Below are 24,492 nucleotides of genomic sequence, written 5' to 3' on the forward strand. Positions count from 1 at the left end.
ATAATAAGATATTAAACATTTCTTATTTTGCCACTTTAATTGTCACATTTCTGATGTTTTTCTAATATATTGAGTGACTTAAGAATAAGAGTTGGAAACACAAGTATATTGGTGATTTTATTGCTCAGTACACATTAGTTTTACTTTACTCATACAGATATGTGTTCACTTTCATATCATAATATCTTATCATGTTCTATAATCCAGTCATAGTAAACTTGACCACTCTCATTTAAAATTGTTCTCTCTTGTGGTCTGAAAATTATATAAAGATTTGCAAATTGTTAGCAAAATATTAAGTCTGTAAAATAACTACAAAGAAACTGATTCTAAGATTTATTTCATCATCAATATGATGACGTTTTCCAATGTGGCTGTAATAGATTTAACCAGCACAATCACAAAGTGGAGAAAACAAATACATCTAAATCAAAAAGGCAATATATAATCACCTTAAATTTTTTTATATCCTTTAAATTCATTTTGCATTGACATTTGCATGTGTTTTGATTCCTTGCACCACCTTCTTGATACCTTCATTATGGTGTAAAATCATTTTAAAATTCAAGTTAAAAATTCGTGATCAGCACTTAATGTTATAAACCTCATGAGATAAAAGAACATATCTGTCCACCCGCACTCACATTTTGTGTGTAAAATTGGCACATAAAAAAATTGGTTTTGGACTTTTATTTGTGTATGTGTAAAGAGAAATAGTAATGAGGGGCAGTATAAGTCAGGATTACGGCAGTACAGGACCTCAGATGACCAGGAAGATACCTACATTGTACCATCTACAAATTGATTTTTCAATAGAAATTCACATATATGTCTCTGGCTAATTCACGGCACATTTCTCCACTGATGTGAGAGAAGAAAAGTATGTATAATTAATCTGCGGCCCTGGTAGATTGTACCTACACTGTGTAAAATAGATGATCCAAATTCTTAGTTGACTTTGGGAGACTGCCAACCTGAATCGTTACATAAGCACCTCATAGGAGCTATACTAGTAAATAACTGGATTTCCAAAAATTAAAGATATTGAATAGTACAATTTAAATCAGAGTCAAGGTCTTGCATGCAAATGGCACTTAAAGAACAGACTTCTGATCACAGCTATACAAGCACATACAATAGGGTGCTTAATTCAAGCTTTTTAGGATTTCTGTAGCCCGCTCAACATTCAGAATTATTTATAAATGCATCTTTGTGTAATAATTTGTTAGTATCAATATATAACTAATTACTGAAAATACAGGAGGGCATAAAAAGGGTGACAATATGAAACATGGCCATGGTGAACTAGAAGTTTAGCTCATGGTGATTGTTGTGCCGAAAGACAATTTCTCATCAATAAATAATGTGCTTCACAAACATCCCATCCCCCCACTTAATGCTTTAAAACAATGGATTAGAGAACTTCCTGACAGTATGATTACAATAAAAACACTTATACTCATTTATCATCATACACAATAGATGCCCTTAAATGCATTATTAAGTTTTGTAGGTATATATCCTGATACCTAGCTACACCAATGTCAACCTCTCTCAAAGATATTAGGATGCTGCATAACAATTTAACATAGCTTCAACTTCTTCTTTGGTGTGTCATCCTCAATATCACCATTACTGGCATTTCCCTTTGCAGCCCCAAGACTACTCTCCCCATTGGTAACTTTGGCAGAGGCAGCAGTGCAGGTTAGACTGAGGATAAGTGGATCATCCTCCATTTCAGAGAAAACACTATCTAGGCACTTGATCACAAAGTCTACATCTTCCTTGCTGAACACCATAGGAGGCTTGAACTTTAAGACATTACGGTATGGACCATCTGAACTCAGCAAAATGTGACTCTCTTTTAATCTGAAAGATATTTATGAGGTCAAATTGATATGTCAATTGGTGGCTTGATGGATGCTACAGGAGCTACAATAAAATTTTACATCAAAATGATATCTAGATCTAACACTATAAATTTCTGAATGCATAAGGAAATGACACAGTTCTGTTGTTTTGGTGCATGGTGAGATTGAAAAAGCTAATAAAATCTTAAAGGGATAATAACTCTTTGTTTTGGCCAAAAAATGAATTTTCCTGGGGTAAACAACAATTTTCCCACACTTACCAATAGTTAATGAATCCATTTTTACATTCAAAGTTAGTCCCTGGTTTTTTTCTAAAAAGTTTGTTTTTTTGTTAAAATCTCTTAAGAGATTATAACAGAGTATAGCCATCAATGGAGGTCACGTGGTCTGAAGACAAGCTCAGATATCAGAATAATAGCTATATCTCCTGTTTTTGTCGTAAAACAGAATATGTTATATTTCTATGAGTTATTCACAATGTTTTTATTGTGAAATATAGACCTCATACGAAGAGTTATTATCCCTTTAAGGTAAGTTTTAAACTGTCCTAATTTTAAGCAGAAATAGTCTAATTCCCATCAACAGATAACAAGACCGCTCCACAAGGGGAATATTTATTGGAGGTTTGTGTGATCTCATAATGTCACTGAGACTTTTTCCAGTAAAAGTTAGATTTTCAACATGCTTCAAATATCTGAAAGACACATTAGAAGGCATGCCACAATTGGCAACCAGTAAAAAAATTCTGGTAGACCAAATTTTTAGAAATAAAGACATTAAAAATAAATAACTAAAGTGCAGACAGGGGCAATTACAGCCTAATCTGGCCAAGTCTGACTGGGGTTTCTTGCTTTCTACCTGTATATTACATGCTGTGCCTCTGAAGTAGCTGGTTCTCTTGTCTCCCTATTCTTTACCAGGTCCACACCAACAAATAAACCAACACCCCTGGAATTAAGAAGAACAAACCTTAATCAGTCAAAGCATTTTACAAAAAATGTTCAGTATCAACAAATAACTGTTATCAGCTGGTTATCCTAAGTTCACATGTCCTTGATAGGTCAGGGCTTACTTCAATAAAATAACTTCTTTATCATGTTTGTAATTTGAGTATAAAAATATAGCACTTCCCTAGAGTGGGTCTACAGAATTTCTTTTCATGCCAGTGGGTTAATTTTATTTCAATTAAATGCTTTGAAATCACTTCAATTTTTCACCTAACATCTCCAATAATTTGATGTTTCTTCTGCAGTTCCCCAAGTCTGTCTTGAAGGTAGTTCCCCACTTCTCTGGCATGCTGTACCAGTCCTTCTTTCTCTATCACATCCATCACAGCAGAGGCTATGGCACAGGACACTGGGTTACCACCATACTTATAAAAGAAGTATATTTCTTTTTCCAATTTTTCTTTCCAGTTTGCAATATATATTTCAAACATCAGAAGCTTAAATTTTTTCAAAGTACTGCAAATGATGTTGTAGATATGCAAAACAATTTGAAAATTTAGTGTGGTCAATTTGCTTAAAGGGGGGTGGGGTGGAGAAAAATGAAATATTATTTTATTTCATGAAAATGATCTTTAACATACATTTGAATGAAAAGGTTATGCCATGCAATAAACTGTGTGACACCCTTAAAAAACAATGACAACAATATAATCTATTTCATGCTACTCTGTGTCCATACACTTACTGTATTAAAGTATTCAATTCCAGTGTCAGTGAAGGACTGTGCCACCTCCTTGGTTGTTAAGACAGCAGCAACAGGGTGTCCATTACCCATAGGTTTGCCCATTGTTACTATGTCAGGAACAATATCTAGGAAATAAAAATAAGAAGTATTTTTACTACTTTTGCCTGTTGTTTAGTTAGCATATGTCTAAGCATGATTTCTTTTGATTTTTTCATATCTTCAAGTGACTGTATATACATACTAGTATTCTAGACTTCCAACATATCTACAGTTAATCAACTATTTTAATCAAATTTAATTTGACAAAAAGATGACATTAAATACATTTTCAATTTTTGTCATTTAATGTTATTCAACATGAGCTTTTTTACCATCTCCCTGAAGTTGAAATGCCCAATATGGATCTCCTACTCTTCCAAACCCCACTTGTACTTCATCTGCAACACAAATACCCCCAGCTTCATGGACATACCTTAAGAAAGAAAACAGAACTCATTATTAAACATCATGGGCTTATCCATGCTAAATTATCGCCATACTATTTGAACTAAATCAGTGAACATATTATTCTTGCAATTAAAATTGTCTGAAACAAGTATTGAATACATACAAAGCAGAAGGAAATACAAAAAAAAAAAAAAATAATAATAATAATAATAATAAAAAAATAAATAAATAAATAAAAATACACAGTGTACAATGTACAGATTGCTTGGAGTTTAGTACCAGCTGCTGCTTGGTTTTTCACAAACATTTTATTCAGCATAGCAATTATGTCACTCATCAACCACTGCAATGAAACACTCCTTTACAAATTAAGGTACCAAATTTGTATAGATATTTCACATACATTCTTCATCATAAACATTTCGTACTTGTAAACATTTCTGAGGTAATTTGGTGGCAGGATAATCTGCCCTCCACAGCTCTGTAAAGATTCAGCAAAGAATGCTGATATTTTCCGTCCTTGTTTGTGAGCTCCATCTATCAAGGCTTTGACCTCATTAGCATACAGCAAGCCCATGTCTTCTCCAGGGTGAGTTTTGTCTGTGTATTTTCCCCTGTAAACATCGGGGCATGGAGCCTGCAATATTGGAAATCGTAAATCTCACTTGCTTTCTATCTGGTTCTGAACCAGTTTCTCACATTTGGATCATAGTAACAGGTACATAATAGTGCTAAAAATATAAAGAAGTTGGCCCAAAATCAGGCGAATCCACAGTTTCCTACTACCAATCTTTTAGTTTATGGCCTTAATAAATAAATTGTTGAAATTGAAAAACTACTTGTATTTTACATTCCTGAGACTATAACCTATTATAGTCCATGCATGTCATCATGTTCAAAGATGTAAATAATTCATTGTCATCAAGCATGATCAATCCATTTTTGCCTATAAAATCACTTCTGTAAAGATATAGAAGGGAGTCCTTATGTCAAATTTTACCACTTAATCCAACCAAATGCCACCATAGTGTTTCAAACATTTTGGAAAGGGTGTAAGACTTAAATCCTCTATGTTCAGTAGAAAGATGGGGACTAGTAGCACTTACCACATGTACCCAGTCCATTTTCCCCTCGCCTCCAGGCATGTTGAATTTGTATGGACTGATGTCAATGAGGGATACCAAATGTCCATGGTATGCACTGAGTTAAAAAGTATATATTTTAAGACATGTATAATATTCTATAAAGTGTATATTTTAATACATGAAATATTGGCTATTCATCTATGAAAAATAATAAATAAAGCTGTAAATTAAATGCACATTACTTTTCCTACATTTACCCATAGATAATAACAACAACAAGCCATCACCAACCAGCTCAAAAAATAATTAACACATATCTTCATAAAAACAATCCCTATTCAATGATAAAAGAGTGAACTTGATCCTATGATAATGGGCACAAATTTTTAACCATATCTATGCTTTTTATATTATTTTATTCATAAACTGGTGCAAAGTAATCACCTGAAAACAACTTCAAGTTCCAGTATTAATTACCTTTGCTTTAAGATTAAAGACATGGTGCCAAGAAAAAAGACAAACACCCTTGGTAATGGATTTTGCTCCATTACATCTGACTGATAAAAAGTCTGGATATAGGAGAAAGCATTTAAAGTGTTTCAAACTTATCTGCATAAAAATGAAAAATTAAGAAACACAAATTTGGAAGAAACATTAATTTGGTACCTGCACATTTAAGTGAAATCTAAACCAAAATGTAAAAATATTTACAGTATCAAGAGTAACAAAACTATTTTGCATGTGTGTTGAGTATGCCAGTTTAAACTGTCAGAATTCAATAGCAAGCAGAACATCTAGAACAATGTGTTAATAATTAACAAATCAAGGCCATGGGAGTTCTACTCTTTAGGGGCGTGTATGGTCTTATGCTTTCTGATAGGCTAAGTTTTATCATAATGTGTAAACAACACATATATCTATGCCATATCATGATATTATCCACAATAGCAACAACATCATGTTCTGCATGCATAGAAAGCCTACCAGTTTAAACCAACAGAAACCAATATTTATTAATAAGTAAAAAAGCAAGGCCATATGACATTGACTCTTAGGGGGTGTGTGCCATCTTAAGATTTCTGATAGGCTGATTAAATGTTTGCATGATGTTAACATGAACAGTTTAAATATATTCATCACGGGCTTTGGATTTTGGATCTATGCCATTCGTCTGGATTAAAAATAAAATGCATGTGATAAACATAACCTAGTGCTTTGCTAGACCTTAATGTCTACCTTTACAGAATATATGGAGTACTTTTGCACCATTAATGAAACCACAAACAGTTTGTGCTTTTATGTAATGTTCTGATCCAAAAAACACAAAAAGTAACAGGTTTTGTGATACTTACTGGTCCATAACAATCACATCAGTAGCTTTTGTGTGTGCTTTGGCTAATCTCAATGCAAGGTCGTTGGCTTCAGATCTGCAAAGACAAATAGTTATAAACTCTTTACACGTTATAAAGATTATCAAGTTAACATTGAAGCCAGAGTAATATAATGAATATAATTAGGTGGAGGACCTAAGAATGCATGCAAATAAAAGAACACAGAACAGTATGCAAAAATGATGCATTCAATCCCTGAAAGGAGACAACAGCAGGACGTGACAGCACCTATAACACCAGGGTTCATTAAAAGGCAGTTCTATTTTTCAAAACAGATGGATTCATATCCCACCACTGCACCATCAAATTACGTAATCACGGTTTACTTCAAACAAATTAGCCAATTGAGCTAGGGACATGTCCTGTCACATAAAAAGCCCTTTGCATGTTTTGCAACAGACAGTCACCACTAAAATAAATACCTTCATGTGAGGGTCCACAGGTTCTATCTTTTCCCTTTATTGTCTAGTGTATGAACATTGTACCAAAAACGTTTGTTCAATATTTTAATATGTTTGCTCCTGATAACCAGGACATGCCCATATTTTCTCCAGTGCAAGTTTCTTTCACTTATATATAGTAATATATATATAGTTATATATATATATATATATATATATATATATATATATATATATATATATATATATACTGTATGTAACACAAAGCAACCAAAACACACTAATTTTAAATATACCAGTAGGGTATAAGGACAACCAGGCTTTGGCATAAAAGGTCAAAAATACTAACAATGCCACCATTTATAGTGAAGATCTTAGATCAAAGCATTGTTAAACTTTCTTTACAAAGAATGATTTTTAAGAAATAGTTTTCCATTTATGCAGAAAACTAAAAGTTATTTTGACAAAAGGGTTAATATGAGTCATTGTCACGAGATTTCCACCAGCCCATGACTGTTTTTAAAAGCACTTACACATAACAAGCTCTTATATTACTCTAAAAACAGAATACAACAGCGGAGGTTCAAATATTTATCGTTCAGACAACACAATGCTTCAGAATTTGGAATACGTGTTGTTTTGTTGTTGCAACCAAAGGATTAAATATGCATAAAATCAGGAAAACAAAACAACAAAGACGTAATGGTATAACAAATGCATGTTACTCTGAACAGTCTCTGTGCCTGGACATTAATATTCCTCTTTATTTGCCAAAAGAAAAGTTTACCAGACCTGGTTTTAGCCCGAGTCATTTTTGCTAAATTGCATATCTTTAGAGCCATTCTTCTCTGTCTGAAATACACCAATTACCATACAAAAGGTTCACCTTTAGCAGATTAAGCAAGTCCCTCAGATAACACACAACACAAGGCTCTAATATTATTCTTACCCAGAATTCACCAAGTAGCAGACAGAGAGTTTACTTGGCATGGTTTTTGTCAGCCTCTCTGCCAAATGCACAATATTGTCATGTAGGAAGCGTGAGTTTGTGTTCAGGACAGCCATCTGTTCTGTGCCAGCTTTGACAACATCTGGGTGGCAGTGGCCAACTGAAACAGAGAAGGGTCTATCTTCAATGCCACAAAGGTGTATTTAAACTAATATGCAAGCAAAATATGTGGCTGGTAGTTGGCATGATATTCTGAGTTACATACATTGTAAATGCGGCATATAACTGCAATGTACAGTACAACCCTTCTATTTTTCTTGATCCCATACAATTATAGCAATTGCAACATTGAATATTGAACACAACTGCTGTGTTAATACTATCTCCCTCTCTATCTCTGACAAACCAATCCACATACTAGTATATATACAGACAGAGAATTCCAACATACTGAAGATATGGCTATCCACAAATTTATGTTAAAGTTTTTAATGTGAAGCCATAGCTAATGATGATCAGGGTGGTTCAACGACCCAGCAAACACTTTCATCTTTACAACAATTCATCAATTTAAAATCCATCAATTTTAAAGCCAATTTCTATAAAAGACCTGCAGACCAAAAAAAAAAAAATGCTTACCATGAGCAACATTGTTAATGCAGTCAAGATATCTGGTTCCATTTTCATCATACATATACTGGCCTGCTGCTCTCAATATTTTCAATGGTGAGGTTTTGAAAAACAGCTTACAGGATTCTCTGCAAGGACAAATATGTGACCCGAACTCAACTGATTGCCTTATTTGCAGGTTTAGAACAATAATATGACTATGGTTTATACTTTGTGAAGGTTTTCATAATTTCAGAGAAGATATTAATATGCTTGAACAAGAACTGATCTATCTTTATAAATTGTTATGTATACTGTACTATAAAAATGACAATTCCATTCAACCAAATTGATTAGGGACATTTGGGGTCAGTGAAGCCTTCTTTGTGCTTTGCCATTTGCCATAATTTGAGTGGCAAAATGTTTCTCATCACGGCGATTTTTCAAAAGAACTTAGATAAACAATATCAAATTAATACTTAGGGCTTAACGCACTGTTTGAAATGGTTCGTCTTTAGTCAGGACTACAGCTACAGGACTACAGCTATAAAATGTAGACCGATCTGGAATCAACTGGACAGGGTTTATGCCTTGATGGCATACTGCTTTCATAAAGCTTAAGAATTTTAGATCAAGTTTACTATGTCAATCTATTATTAGGTTTCTGTCTTTTTATCAGCAGACCAGTCTCAGGGATGGTTGATGAAAAGCTGCCGATTTGCGTCTCGCATGTGTGTGAGCATGTGATCGGTTTCACAACGCGGATCGATTGATGACAAATGGAAGCCATTTGCAGCTTCGTAACATTAACAACCGTAAGTAAAAAATTGCTCTTCTAATATCTTCTATTTAATAGTTTCTTACCCTATGTGCCGCCTTCGCAACTCAATCGTTTCTTCCTTTTTCAGTTTCTCCATAACTGGGCTGTTACGTTGTGGACGTAATAAGAACCATGCAGAAACTGTCAACGGTGTGCTTTTGTGGTTCCCTGTGTTATTCTTGATGGCAGTCAACGCTTTCGTCATTAAAATCATCCAATCGTTGATCTAATGTTGAACAACAGACACGCCCCCTAATTAATTTTCTATTTTTACACTAAGCACGTGCAGCAACAATGATAGCCACGTTTCCTGTAAATAAAACCGGTTTTATCTCTTCTAAGCTTTGCATAAAGTCAATTCTTTTAGCCATCTTTTTACATTGAAGACTAAGGTCATATAGTAAGTAGAGCAAAATAGTACAGTATAGTTGAGGAAAACGAGGCACAAACAAGATTGTCCCTTTCGGTTACCTAGCACTCCTCCTAGTACTATTACTCCTGTTTTTATGTACAGACACAGAATATTCATAAAATACAGGTCAAGTTCGAAGATTAGCCTGATCGACCCAATTTTCCAAAAGTTATGCTGTTTTTATTTTTCAGCATAATTTATACGAATAAAATGAAATCCGTTTTACCTTTTGTCTTCAAACTGATGGAACTGATGAATTTTTATGAAATACAGGTCATGTTCAATAATCAACCTAATCGGCCCTTTTTCCAAATGCTTTTTCCTTTTTTTTTTAATCAAATTTTATCCACCGTTATACAAGCAAAATGCAAAACAATGCCCATTTTGCTTTGAAACTTGCTTAGTTTATTTTTGTTGAAGCTTGATTAGTTTATTTTTGTTGTACTTATGTTGTTTTTTTTTGTATATAAATGGGTTTTCCTCAGATTCAATTCTGAGGCATGTCAACAGTCTCAGTATTGAACTTATTTTATTTGTAAAGGTGCTCTTTGACATTTTCTTCAACTTAACAATTTTGTAAATTGCTTATATAAAATTGATGGTAAATCTTTTATCATGCATTGTGTAATTAAGTGTCAAAAATGGCAATTACCCCAAATTTGTGCAGTTTGTAAGATTCAATCCCTCACTATGTTCAGAATCTCAGAATGGAGCAAAGTGGACATTTAAAATTGTTTTATTAATATTTTTTCCATCTTAACATTTTTTTAGTTGATCATTTAAAAATGGAAGTAAATTGGTTATTGTGTATTATGTAGTAAGTGTTGAAATGAAAATAACACGCTACTGTACTCAGAAGAAATACTACATATTGGCATTTTTAAGGTGTGACTTTGAATTTCCATGGGCCTGAAAACCTTTGCTAGTCACAAGAATGATGTGATTTTTTTCTTCAGTCAACAGCTAATATTGAGGTGTCTATCAGGACATCTTCTTCCCTGAAGAGTCTCAATATTAGCTGTTGACTGAAGAAAAAATCACATCATTCTTAGAACTTAACACAGCTGATGAAATTCTTCTTTGCTAGTCACATTTTCTAGATATCTATGTTACCTGCAGTTCATAATTTAAAATTAATGGTGGTTATAAGCTGTTAAGAATTATGTAACATTGCATCAAAATAGATTTAAAATATTTTTTGTATTACTGCTACAAATGACCTGAAAGGAAAACTGCTACTTATTATTCTGTAACCTACAAGAATGTGTGACATACAGCTCAAATTGGCAATCCAGCTTGATTGATTGGTTAATTTTTCTTGTTGTCTGTACATTTGACAGCTATGCTGCCTTGTTTTACAGAGCACACAAGCAATTTTTTAACGAATAGGATTGCTCAAGGCTGATTATTTGGACTAGGGTAGTCTATATGGACTGATTTGCCTCTTTAGGGGGCTGTTATTCTTGATAAGGAACGCCTCTGCATTCTTTTACCAGCCAACTAGTCAGTGAAATTGGTAAATTTACAACTCCTCAGAAAACAGTTCAAATATGTGAAAACATGTCCTTACTGTACAGGAGTGTTAGAAATTTCAGAGACAATAATCAACTTAAATTAAACAATCATTCTTTATTTTTATGCTTATGATTTATACATATATATCATTTTGGGAAGGCTGTGTGATTAAGAAATAATACCGTATTGGTAAACGTGACACATTTTGAAGTGTTTCTTGCAAAATTTAACAACAATAAATAAGGCACAATTTGCAAATATTCCAAATATTGCAAATAGTAACAATGCCATTTACCAAGAAATTACAATGGTTTTTCTAGAAACAAGTAACTAGGCATCCAGATAACATCGCGCAATCATGTACATTGATACATTTGTGATATAATTAATGATAAACCTGGAAACTTTAAGATAGACAGAGATCAATATGTTTCGCCACCTTAGCTGTAATATTTCTTTTATCTCCATAAGAATTAAATATGTACAAAGAAATTATCTCAAATTCAAATTTTAACATGGCCAGCCACATTTTTTGTTTTATATATTGAACATCACCACACAAAATTAAATAATACTAGTAAATACAAAAAGATTCAACATTTAAATGGAGAACAATATAGCTGATAGAGATAAAGAGATTTAAATTTATGTAAGCTAACTAGATATGTACACATACAATGAAATGTAGATTTTAATCTATTATTAAAATAAAATAATAAATCATATTCATGTGTACCAGCATAGTATCAAATCAAGTTTTTTACAAATTAAATTAAGAAAAGTAATACAAAGACCAGAAATTTCTGTTAGGTATATCCTACAAAACAGAATGATGCCTAGAATCTTCAAAATTGATGTTAATAGAATCGAAATGAAGTGCCAATTATTTAATCAAAGCTGTAACATAAGGAATAAATGAGATATCATTATTAAATACATAAGTTTGCTAGTTTTTCTCATAATACATTGTCTTAAACAAAACTGTTACAGTATGGATTTATAGCAATAAATATGGTACAAATGAGCAATACTGGTAAAGTTGAACATTAGGCAAGTATACGTTCTGCTTTATCATAAGCATTTCAAAACATGTTACTTTAAGTTTTGGATTCAACAATATGTAAAAAATCTTTAACAAAATTTCATATAATTAGAACCTTGAAACATTTTAATTATTATACCCCTTTTGCTGATTATATACACAATTGTAATATTCTATAGAATATTCCAATAATAAGTGATGTAGCACAAGTTTGAACATTTCTTTCTGAAAAGGAAGTTTTGAGTCCTTAATAAAAAACAACACATACAGCAATGACTCGATCTTTTCAATGGGCAAAACTTACCATTCTTTCAGATTCATAATTTTAGAACCATAAAAATTAAATTTCTGTGTAGCATTTGTGGTGCTTTTAATGCATAGAATAGAACTATAAAGTAGCCTGATTTTCAGTTTTGTAGCTTCCACTCAGTGGGAATGCTCTCATTTTAAAGTGATAATAACTGTTCATTTTTGCCCAAAAATGAATTTTCCTGGGGTAAACAATTTCCCCATGCTTACCAATGGTTAATGAATCCATTTCTATATTCAAAGTTAGTCCCTGTTTTTTTCTCAAAAGTTTTTTTTTTTTTTTTTTGTAATAATCTCTTAAGAGATCATTTCAGAGTATAGCCATCTATGGAGGTCTGTGATCGGATGGCAAGCACAGATTTCAGATTTATTGCTATAACTGTGTTTTTTTGTGGTAAAATAGAATTATATTTCTAGGAGTTGTTTACAATGTATTTATTGTGAAATATAGACTTCATATGAAGAGTTGTTCTCCCTTTAAGGAATTATTACTGAAAAATACAGTATCTGTAAAAATTAACAATTTTCTCCCTATCGAATAGATAGAATAATTACTGTAAATAGGAAAATGACATTATTCTGTTGCTTCAATCTGTATAACAGATGTTCCCAGGGTTTGTTGCACAGGTAACCAAACAGCAAACTTCATTTCAATTACTGTCACTCGCCATGACGTCAGTATCAGAGGCCCTTAATTCCCCTCTCTGTATGGCTTCATTAACACGATTTAGCAGGAACTGTTTATCCTTCCCTTCCTTAAAGAACAATACAACGATGTGTTAAAGTTAATAAATATTCAAACAATAGGGCTTCATTAGCATACATGTCCACTGCAAGTTTTAGTTATATAAATATATCAAAAGGTGTGAAATGTTCTAAAATAAAATCTGTCTGTTCACATCTAATATTTAAATCTAGATTTCACATTGAGCGTAAAAGTTTGTTTTAGGAATTTTTTGTGAGCTTGTCAAGTTTGAAATGTAACATGTTAGTAACTATTTTTCATAACTTTCTATGACAGTGATCTTTTTCAATTGAGCACAAGTACTAGCTGACGTCATACTTAATTAAAATCAACCATAGCAAACTACTGGAAAACATAGCAACGGTACAGAATACGTCAATTCAAGATAAATAAACACCACAAATTAAATATAAATTTCCTTTTTAGAAAATATGTTTACACATTTGAGATTTGTAAAAGTGTTCAATACAATTTATTTTTCTAAACGAGAAAACTAAATGCTGCCACTCTTAAACTATCCAGCAAAGTGGCAAATTAACATCAATACTGAACAGAGATACGTTTTAGAAGTACATAATGCTCATAGTTGTAAACCTACCAGTGCTAACTGTTCTTCTAGTAGCTTCATCATCTTCTTATGCCCTGATGTGATTGCAGTGTTGTAATAAATGGCAATGCTAAAAAGAAAAATGTCATTATAATAGTTAGCTGAATCCATGCCTCATGTTAGTCTTTCAGATAACTTTCAGATATAGTTTGCTTTTATATTATCAACACAGATCTTTCTTTATCTGTCAGGCTCATGGTCAGTGGGGAGGGGGTTCTTTTTCTGAAAAGGTTGGACCTTTTACCATGAAACCTACGTGGGGCTTCTGAACATCCTCTGCAATTCTCTTGTACTGTATATACACTTTTTATCAGACATGAATCTTGTAGACTTTGTCTACACCCAATATGTCAGGTTTCTAATGACAGTCAACAGAATGACAGATGTTGGAAAATCTGCTTCTGCCTAACAAATCATTTTGCCAAACTTCAAAGGTAGTCATTCAACAATTTGTTTGTACCTGACAAAACATGTTTTACATTAAATGCATCCCCTGTAAAGGAAAATAATATAAGATACATGGAAAGTCATAAGGTGATGGTTAGGTCATGAATATCTATACCTGGTAGAAAAGACAAAAATGAAAATCTTTGGTCTACAGTGGTTGTCCTCTGAAACGGTTTTTGGTTCACACATACACTTTCTAAAAATAGTCTGTTTTGTACAGTAGTTTGAAGCTAATAATATAGCATAAACTTGCTAATTCACAAGAACCAATCTGAAGCATTTGTACTACGTATATCATTAACACTTTACAGTAATGACGTCTTCAGTTGTCGTAACTAGACAAAAATATTATGTTATATTTTACCTTTAATGTTCAAACATAAGATCATGGCACAAACGGGACTACAGTGCATAATTAAAGATTGACGTTTATATTAACAGACACATCTGTGTCTTTGCAGAAAAATTACAATCAGCATATACTACACTGAACAGATATCTTACCTTAATACTATAACCACTGGTATGTGGAATACTGTAGAACCAAAGACATAAAAAGCTTGCTGGACTTCTGAAGGTGCTGTAGATACCAAATTGGTGATTGTTGTATACATGACAAAATTCTGTGCACTGTACAATCTGAATGGACCACATGACTGAGAGGGTTTAATCCTGAATAAAATTTAAGTCTGGTTAAAGAAACAGTAAGTGCAATTCCAAATGAACATGAAACATGTTGACAAATTGGGCAAGGTCTTCAATATATTTTACATGCATTTTTTACATGTTAGCTATTTCGGCCATTTTATTCTAACACACACAAACACACACTTTCTATCAAGTGAGCTGAGGTAAAAAATCAACCAACAAAATATTACAAGTACAGTACATCGAAACTGAGATCAGAAAGAAGTGTTGCTAAACACAATGTTTTCTCTATAGGTCACTTTTTTTTTGGGCTGGGGGGGGGGGGGGGGGGCTTAGGAGGGTTAAGATAACTGGCCTTCTGGTTGGAAAAGGTCTGCTTTGAATCAAAATCTGATGTAGGAGATAGTGGAGAGGGAACGTGAATCTGAATAAATGTGTACTAATATGTCATTAATAATTTGCACCTGGCATCAGTCCATAGTTTTGTGTTTATTTGCCAAGGGACAGTGAATATGCTCCCTCTTTAAGTACCGTACAAAGGACTAAAATTTTAGAAAATCAAACATCTTATTCTTTACTTATCAAATACCATTACTTTTAAAAATTCTTAAACCTAAACTCGGCAATTACACATCAAATTTAACACAAAGGAGAGCTCCCATTTACAAAATTTTAATCATTTTCTTGAAAACATTGAAATACAACAGAAATGTCAGTTGAACTTAGTTTCTACTGTAATTGAGTACAGACATAAGTTTCAGCTTTATCCTTTCAACAGTTTGGAAAATGGGCCCACAGTTTGAATAAAATTCATGAACTTCACAATTGGTTCTGCACCAATAATAGTCTATCAACAGGATTATAAAATAAGATATACTTACATGCCAATGCACACTCCGATTGGTAAGACTGCTGTGAATGCAAATCCCAGCAGCAATACAACCATAAAGAAGAAGTTGGATCTAGCTGCCCTGTAAGGCTTGGAAGCAGGGATGCAATTTTTCATCAAAGACCACTGAAAATGGATAGACAAGGAAATATATTCTAAGATTATTCATTCAGTGCAGTATGGATTGCTTACTTGTGTGTATTTTTCACCCCTAATTGTTGTTCTGGTGGTTCTAAAATCTGTAATTTTGGATTACACTACTGTATGCCTTAATTGCTGGCATCAGTTCCTTACTCAAAAAAAACATCAGTCCTATAAAATATTGCAGTTAAAATAAGGGGGACAGATCAAGCAATTACGTTTTTGAGTTTTTAAACTGAGGTAGCCGTTTCCAAAGCCTTTTCAGAATTCACACAACTCAATTACAAAGAAAATTCAGCTGTACCAATGGACTAACAAATATCAAGCATAATCAGACAAAACAGCTACAATTATACTGATATTTGACATGGAACCATGGTAATGATGTAGACTGTGCACAGATGTGCAAACACATGAATTTTGGATGATAATTCAGAATTCTTGAACACATTTGGATCATACTATTAAGAGACATACCCTGAATGAGCTTACCAGGTAAGTTTTAAGATGACAAGATATTTAAAAAAAGCCTCATAAGTATAAAATACATATACTTGACTACTAGTACCTAAAATGAGCATAAATTAGGTAAAGGGCTACACTCCTTGTGAATCCAGAAAATTCACACATATGCATTATTTTTAATGAGTAGTTCCCTCAATCAAAGAATAAATTCCTTATTTGCAGGAGTATAATAAGCCGCAGGGTGCCAATCCTGCTATCCCACAGTACAGAACTAATTGCAGCTTCAGGATGCAGGTGCAACAAGTTGTCATGGGATACAACATAAAGAGCCTCCTACGCTAAGATAGGAGCAAGTAGATGTTTTACAAATGTGTCGAAACTGACTGCAATATTTAAAAGGAGCTGCCCTATAATGGTAGATGGTTCTGACAGAAAACTTTTCCAAATGAGTTTTTATTAGTAAAAACACTATGTTTTAATCTTCTGTATTACACAAGAGGCATAATTGATATAGCCCAAGATTAATATGAGTAAATTCTGATGCTGGTGTTATCAAATAAAAATAATTTATTATTTTGTTGCAATATAAGTACATCATGGTATAGCACTTAAGAAACTTAAGCTGATATAATGTGAAATTTAATTCAAACTGATGTTCAATATTTTTAGGTTGTAAAACATTAAACATTCAATTTGGCCTAACTTGCAAAATATGTTAAGAATGAAAACTGAATGTGATTGGCTAGGAATAACCAATAAAAGGTTGCAGCCTTTGCAGTCTTTTCAGAATACTGGATGAAAAATCTCTAGCTGTCAAACAATTTTGTTCTGCCGTCAAAAACTACTGTGTGATAAAATGGAAAATTCAGTTGTTATAATCTTCATAGTTTTAGATCAAATCTTTATAGTACCAGTGTTCATTGTGACTTGTGTGGCTGCCAGGACTGTTATAAAGCATGCAGGGATATCAGTGAAAAGTAAGTGCATATTTTCCTGTTATAATTTGATTTTTTTCAAATTTGTCTGTTTGCTAATGAACATGAACACCCTTATTCTAAAGGTCTAAAATATCATTTAAGGATATTGTCACCATTTGCACAAAACTCCTTATTTACTGCCTTACATACATTCTTTTGGGTAATAGATAAATCTTCAATGTTCAGTGACTAAATTAATTACCATTTAAACATATGTCATTTTATGGGTGATGTCATAATTGCGATTTCTGAGGTAAAAATGAAAAAATCCTTTTCTCAAATTTCTCCTTTACCTGAGCACCCACAATCACCATTTCAATGCCGATTTAATGACACCATTTAGTACTCCAAAACCCTGCCAGAGATTTAAACCAAAACAACAGCACGGGATTGTAGCTCATATACTCTGCCAATTTTCATAATAAAATCTTGTTCAGGGATAAAGTTATGCCCCACAACAATTGCTGTCTCACCTCAAATAAGAAAAGTGTTAAATTGATGATTTAAGCTTTGAGTTGCCTATGCTTATACATTGCAATGAGAAATATTAACTCCAGTATTTTATATATTTCAAGGGGATTTCTTATTTTTTTAAATCAGCACAAGGATAAATGCATTACTGAATAATCAGATGCAGGAAAAACCTCATTTTCGGTGTGTCTGGATGATAATAAAGGGTTATAATATCCTTAAGTTTGCTTTATGTGTTAAACTTATCTATAACCTATTTCCCCAAAAAGATTATAAACAATTTTTGGGAAGAAAAATTTAAGTGGACAATTGTTTGTTCAAGGTAACATGATAGCCACAATAGCATCTGGCACATTTGTTTTCCTGGCGGAAGAAACCATCTGGAATATTGCACTGGTAACATCAGATGAAAAGAGCATCCCAAAGGTCTTCTGGCTCATTCTCAAAAATACCCATGATAGCAGTTTGCTGTTGATCCATATGGGACTAGCTTGGCTTTCTCTGCAACTGTGAGTACCTTTACTAACTATTGTCTCAAAACATCCCCACAATGTAAAGCCCAACAACATTGATAATTTACCCAGTATATGTTTTTTTTTATCAGTCCCTTTAATCATTTCATCAAACAATAAAATGTTCCTAGATATTCTTTTGCACATTACTTTTGTGAATTCATTTTTTAGCTTTTTACTGTAAATACATATTGGAATCCATTTACGACAAAACAGTAACAAATTCATCAAAACATTCTATCTGTTTCAGTGCCTCAAACTTTTTTAAAAGTATCAGAATTGTGAAATGCATCAGCATTTTCTTATGGACAATCTCAGGTAAATTATTTCCTTTTTTTAATCATAAGTTTCTTTGACAAGTTCAATTTTGAAACTTATTCAAAAATGGTCAAGATAAATAAGTACATTTTACTGTAATCAGTCCCTATTTCTTGATCTTGAACTGCATGTAAGAGCTTAATGAATTCAATGTAAAAAAAAAGAGTAACATTTTCTCCAGTATATCAAGGTTTCCAAGGTTTCATCAGAAGCACTGTGTTATGGGCAACACTAAAAGCAATCATGGATAAATTTGATAAATTTAATTGTTTTCAGTTGGAGCAACAGTAGCCATATCCCATGGGACAACAGATGCCAACACAAACACAGAGCCTGTTGACAAAACAGCATACATTTCAAAGGCAATCTTCCCTACAAAGGATATATCTACTACTACGAAGTGGGCAATCTCTTCAGTAATTTATCTTCCTTTTGTATTGATTATCATTTTATCCAGCATCATAATAAGAAAGAAGCAAAAGCAAACTATTTTTGCTCTCAATGGTGAAGAACAGGATACAAATGATGTCCACAATATCCGTGCAGGGCATGCTCTTCTACCCGTTCTTCTGAGTGAAGTTATATTCATGATAATTTCCTTCATCTTCAAGAACATGGAAAACAGTATAAATGTTCACAAGTACGAATTCATAATTTTTCTCAATTGTTTCTTCATCCATGCCCTAATAGTCACTTTACCCACTGGTCTTTGTATTGTTGGCAAAGAATTTCAGATAAAGCTCAGCAACTGCTGTGAGAGAACAAAAGCCACGTATACAATAAAGACTCCGAGGGATGATACCGTCAATGTGGATGAAATAGAACCAGCAATCACATCAAACCCAGTCCAGCGTCCCCAACAGTTGAATTCAAACAAAATCAGTGTGATTATTCACAATGAACTGAACCAAGAAATTGACTGCTCTGTAGAACCCGAATTCAAACGTTTGTCAATGGCCGGTCCTGCAAGTGGCCAGAAGGGTGCCAAATCAAGAGCCAGCAGTCTTACAGGAAAACCTGGTCCATCTAAAATAGTCACTCTTTCAGTGAGCGTAGACGATGAGAGCTTATGCACAAGAAAACTTTCATTAGTGTCCAGTTTGTCTATGGGAATGTCACAGGTGGCATTTCATGGTTCCACGACATGTCTGTCAAACTTTGAAGAGGATTTCAGTGCCCCTGCCTCCCCTACAAAAGCCCCTCCAAACCAAACAATCAACGAAGTATTTCTAGGTGGGGAGCTTCAACTGCGTGATCTCAACATAAATCATGAGCGATCATCATGCCCAGCATGGAATTATAACCTCAGTCCACCACCACTACGAAGAGACTGCACATCTATGCCTGACCGCAAGAATACGGCAGGTAATAACCCAGCAATGGAGGACTGGCATAAAGTTCAAAAATGGAGAAACCAAAACATCAAAATGGCCTGGACCTCAAAGCCATCAAATGAATGAAACATCTGCAGTAGACAGAGAAAGAAGAATGTACGGCCACTCACCTTTTTCAAATAGAAAAGGATGAAGCACTTCAGAACTGTTATTGCTGGGATGAGAGGACTGAAGAAAGCCCCCAACCTGCAAAACAATAAAACAATGTTACAAGTTCTAGTAATTGTGAATGTTGAAACCATGTTAACAAAATTCATTAATACAAAATAAATTTAGTATAAAACACTGAAGCTCAATGTTTCAAATTAACTGTTCAGACTATGAGACAAAAAGTTTGGAGGGCAAATACAGAGAGTGCTATTTTACACTGCTCCATGAGGACTGATACATATTTCACACCAGTGTTTTTTGGGAACTTAATCATGTAAAAACAACAGTGCACATACTCTTTTATCCCACAGGTCACCACCAGAGAGGGGCAGTTCACACAAGTCAGTCGTCAGAGCTTGTACAGGGATGACATTCAAACTTAAAGGTGGTAGTAGTCTCCATCCATCTTATTTCATAGTTAAATTCTGTTGTTGTTTTGTATAAAGTCTGCACAGTACTGATGATGTTTTGTTATCTTTTTCAGTGTTTCAATAAAGTATTTTTCTTTTCTTTTTGTCAGCTCAAGTGAACTGTTTTTCCAGCTCAAATCTGATAAGTTGTCTGTGAAAATTATGACATCCATTTTATCCCAATATGGCAATGATGATATGGCTAGTGGCAGTGGTCTTAACATTTTTTAATTATTTTGTGCAAAAGTTAAGTGTTGTGCCAATTGGTCATGCTAAGGAGAACAATTTTTTACGTCAATTTATATCATAATTACAATTTAAACCACATAAATATACAAAGTGCACAGGCTTTAAATAGATTATAAAAAAAACAAAGTTTTATTGGCTGTGCTGCCTCTGGGTCTTTTTGGCCAGACCCGGCAAGGACAACTTAAAGTCATCAGATATCAAACCTCCCTGTACCTAATATGACCTGAAGGTAAATCACGGTATTGAATACCACTGTATTTAATATGACTTGTGGGTAAGGCACGGTTTTCAATATGACCCAATGGTAAAGCAAATGCCGTGCAAAGTGGTAGGGATGCCCATGGACAAGATGATAGAAAAAGTTAATTAAACCATTTCATTGTAGAGAATTAAATATTCAACACTCTGACACAAAATTATCTAGTACATGTATATATCATTAAATCATTTTTACCAGCACAGGGTCTGTGTGTACACTACATCTAGAACATTCTTTGGGATGTCAAATTCTTGTTGACCGACTAATTTCATGAGTTTGTTTTTATGAAACCTGGTAACCAACAGTCTGAAATGAAAGGGTAAATGTAAGCAATAAATATAAAAGTAGTACTATGCTAAATCATCTTTATATTATAGTATTCATAAAAGCTCAAACTTATTCACTGTATAATCATATAATCAAAATTGCTATTTTTTAAGCTTATGCTTTCATACAGGAATATTGGTACTTATTTAAGTGAATATTATTCTACTCAAACAAGCTATGAAAAAAATCCAGTGTTGCTGGAGTAACCATTTATATTTTCATTGCAAGGAAGATGGACATTATAAAGCCAATCAAACAGTTATTGATATTGATTGAACTGAAAAAAAATAATCAAAGGAGCAAAACTAAACAATAAAAAATACTACTTACTTTCTTGGAAACTCCGCAAAAATTGTGACACCGGCCACCACCAAAAAATCCAGAATGACAAGTTTATATATCTGCTGACCCACATAGGTTTCCCAGCACTGAAATGGATTTATATATATATATATATATATATATATATTTTTTTTTTTTTTTTTTTGCACTGAATGCAAGGTAATTCATATGTCTTTATGTCAGATAACACATTTAACATAAAGTAACCTCACATATTATTGCACAATAAAATATCAAATGGTCACTGCTCAAATAAAATTCCATTATTAACCTCATAAAAAAACATAGGGATGGTGGCAGAGAAGACTGAAAATGCAAAATTATTTTATTTCATTTTCTCCGCATATTTTAGCACATGAAAAAATCAGAAAAATAAACACAGTCACTTACCAAATTCTCTAGCACAAAAAATAGGAGAAATGAACCAAAAAAAAGGAAATTTTCCATTACTGAACAATCATACCTACTAAGTATTTGTTCTTAGATATGCAATTCAACAGGCATGGTGATAAAACTTTCAAATCAAAAACAATTATTTGTAGTATTATTTTTGAAAATGTCAAGCTTTCAACAACCTTTCTACTATTCAAGGTTTTCTAAAAGATTTACTTACCAAGTAAGGATCTTTTGGGAAATTACAGTTGCCACATTTTAAGACACACCCCTGGTTAGTTATTGCAAAGTAGATTGAAACCAGAAGAACACCAATGGAAGTCAGCCGTAAGAAAACAGTCCTGAAAGAACAAAATTAATAATAATCTTTCATTCAAGTGCACATACAAATTTATAACAATGGCTTGGATAAGACTTGGAGAAGCTAATAAGCTTTCAATTTAAACATAAAAAATAACTTTTTAAAAATTTTTTCAGGGGTATAATGTCACTTTGGACAGACAAATCTTCATACAGACTTGACATTTAATATGGAATATTTCAGTTTTAAAGGTATACCTAGGTAAAAATGCGTTCTTTTTTCAAAAAATTCAGATCTCATAAAGGACATCTGACTGGAGAAGTGTGAAGTCAGGTGTGTCGCTGCCAATTAACTGACTACCAAGTTTGTTGCTCTGTTGCCTTGTGTAATATGCAGGGATTTAATTGGGCAGTGCTCCTTTGGGCTGGTCAAAGCTTGGCTTTGGCGAAGCATGGTTCTGTCAAAAAAGTATCCATATATCGGCAACTACTGCATAGAAGAATTTGAAATTTTGTATGCAAGCGGTCCGTTTTGCAGTGCGTAAAATTAAGTAAGCAGTGTTTTACAAAATTGTTAAGCTGTGCCAGAATGGCGCGAAAAGCAAAGATATTGCCAGACAGATTATTGTGTCAAACGGAATGGTCTATACAGTTTTATAGAGTAATGCCCAGACTGATGTACCTGCACAGAGACCACGCCCAATGCATTGACGTCTTACCACCAGGGTACAGGACTCACTGTCCTTCAGGATATGCTGCCGCAATTAAACCAAAACCACCCAGTCCGTTTTGAATGAGAGGTAAATTGTCACCAAAACGCGTTTTTCAAGGCTCTTAGCGAACACCAAACTGGTTTCAGCAGGTTAAGATACCAGATGACCTCTGAGGAAGCCACTGTAGACAGCATAGCAGCGTAGTCTGTTTCTCTAATGAATTGGGGACCATGACCGTTTCTGGGTAGAACACTGAAACCGCGTGGCTTTCTTTATTGGGGTCAAACTTCACCTGTACCGCTAAACTGGTCAAAACAGAGTTTACAGACATCCTGAAGAGGCCTACGACGAAACGTGTGCCACTTCTTAAGTGACCATGGTCATTAACAGTGTCAGTATTTGGAGTGGATACCACATTGGTGCCAAAACACCAATGGTAGTCATCGATGAAAACCTGAACCAGATCAAATAAAGGAATAATCTGGGAACCACTTGACTATCATTTGATAGGGGGCAACTTAGGAACAATTTTAGGTTGCACGATGAGATTGCCGGTTCACACAGAGCACTTTTAATAGCAGGTAACTTACAGAACCAACAGAATGAGTAGCTACCTTGGTCATCAAAATCGCCATAATTGAACCACATAGACAATATGTCGGTAGGTCATTACTAGCCGTATCAACGGCCTGCATGTCCTACAACAAAACTGAGCCAAATTGGACAAGTTTTAACCGTTGCCTGGAATTTTATTTCAGATAAAACTCCAAAAACCTATCATAAGGAATGCCTTGCGGCTTGAAACCTCTGGTAGCAGCAAGATGAGGTCAAGCGTAACAGCGACTGTTGCTGGGACTAGACACTGACATGGGGGGCCTTTGTGGGACGTGTAACTCTTTTAAAGACAATAATTTGGAAAATATGGAGATCCAGAATATCGCTTTCAATGGTTGTCGTATGACTTAAAATAGGCAATGTATTTTTGTATGCTTCACTGGCGAATTCAGTTAATGAACTGATGTCACACTGACATCGAATAGATTATCAAAAGTTATTAAAACACGATTTTAATCCTTATTTTCATTTATCAGTCAGCAAAATAGGAAAAAAACTGATGAATTATGATTTGGAAAAAATATTCCATATTAAATGTCAAGTCTGTATTTCATGTTTATACATTTGCCAACTGGCA

General features: G+C 33.7%; 3 protein-coding genes across 3 annotated transcripts; 1 reads left to right on the forward strand and 2 right to left on the reverse strand.

The window, feature by feature from the left end:
* Positions 1-96: 96 nt before the first annotated feature.
* LOC106151457 (5-phosphohydroxy-L-lysine phospho-lyase) lies at positions 97-9,496 on the reverse strand. Its single transcript, XM_013524727.3, has 11 exons — positions 9,310-9,496; positions 8,476-8,594; positions 7,837-7,996; positions 6,448-6,522; positions 5,117-5,210; positions 4,439-4,647; positions 3,935-4,035; positions 3,564-3,688; positions 3,089-3,243; positions 2,730-2,819; positions 97-1,869 (listed from the first exon to the last, which is right to left on the reverse strand). The coding sequence occupies exons 1-11, from the start codon at positions 9,477-9,479 to the stop codon at positions 1,584-1,586; spliced, it is 1,584 nt and encodes a 527-aa protein (XP_013380181.2). The 5' UTR covers positions 9,480-9,496; the 3' UTR covers positions 97-1,583.
* A 1,790-nt stretch (positions 9,497-11,286) lies between these two features.
* LOC106151452 (transmembrane channel-like protein 7) lies at positions 11,287-22,572 on the reverse strand. The gene is made up of 8 exons (XM_087003993.1): positions 22,508-22,572; positions 21,883-21,980; positions 21,421-21,531; positions 20,268-20,343; positions 15,872-16,005; positions 14,847-15,014; positions 13,887-13,965; positions 11,287-13,298 (listed from the first exon to the last, which is right to left on the reverse strand). The coding sequence occupies exons 3-8, from the start codon at positions 21,495-21,497 to the stop codon at positions 13,194-13,196; spliced, it is 639 nt and encodes a 212-aa protein (XP_086860119.1). The 5' UTR covers positions 21,498-21,531; positions 21,883-21,980; positions 22,508-22,572; the 3' UTR covers positions 11,287-13,193.
* LOC106151458 (uncharacterized) lies at positions 17,240-20,816 on the forward strand. The gene is made up of 4 exons (XM_013524728.3): positions 17,240-17,462; positions 18,256-18,442; positions 18,696-18,763; positions 19,040-20,816. The coding sequence occupies exons 1-4, from the start codon at positions 17,342-17,344 to the stop codon at positions 20,221-20,223; spliced, it is 1,560 nt and encodes a 519-aa protein (XP_013380182.2). The 5' UTR covers positions 17,240-17,341; the 3' UTR covers positions 20,224-20,816.
* Positions 22,573-24,492: the final 1,920 nt, after the last annotated feature.

This window comes from Lingula anatina, chromosome 2 (genome assembly GCF_051362555.1).
Source record: "Lingula anatina isolate TDL-2025a chromosome 2, LinAna3.0, whole genome shotgun sequence".
NCBI classification, from domain to species: Eukaryota; Metazoa; Brachiopoda; class Lingulata; order Lingulida; family Lingulidae; genus Lingula; species Lingula anatina.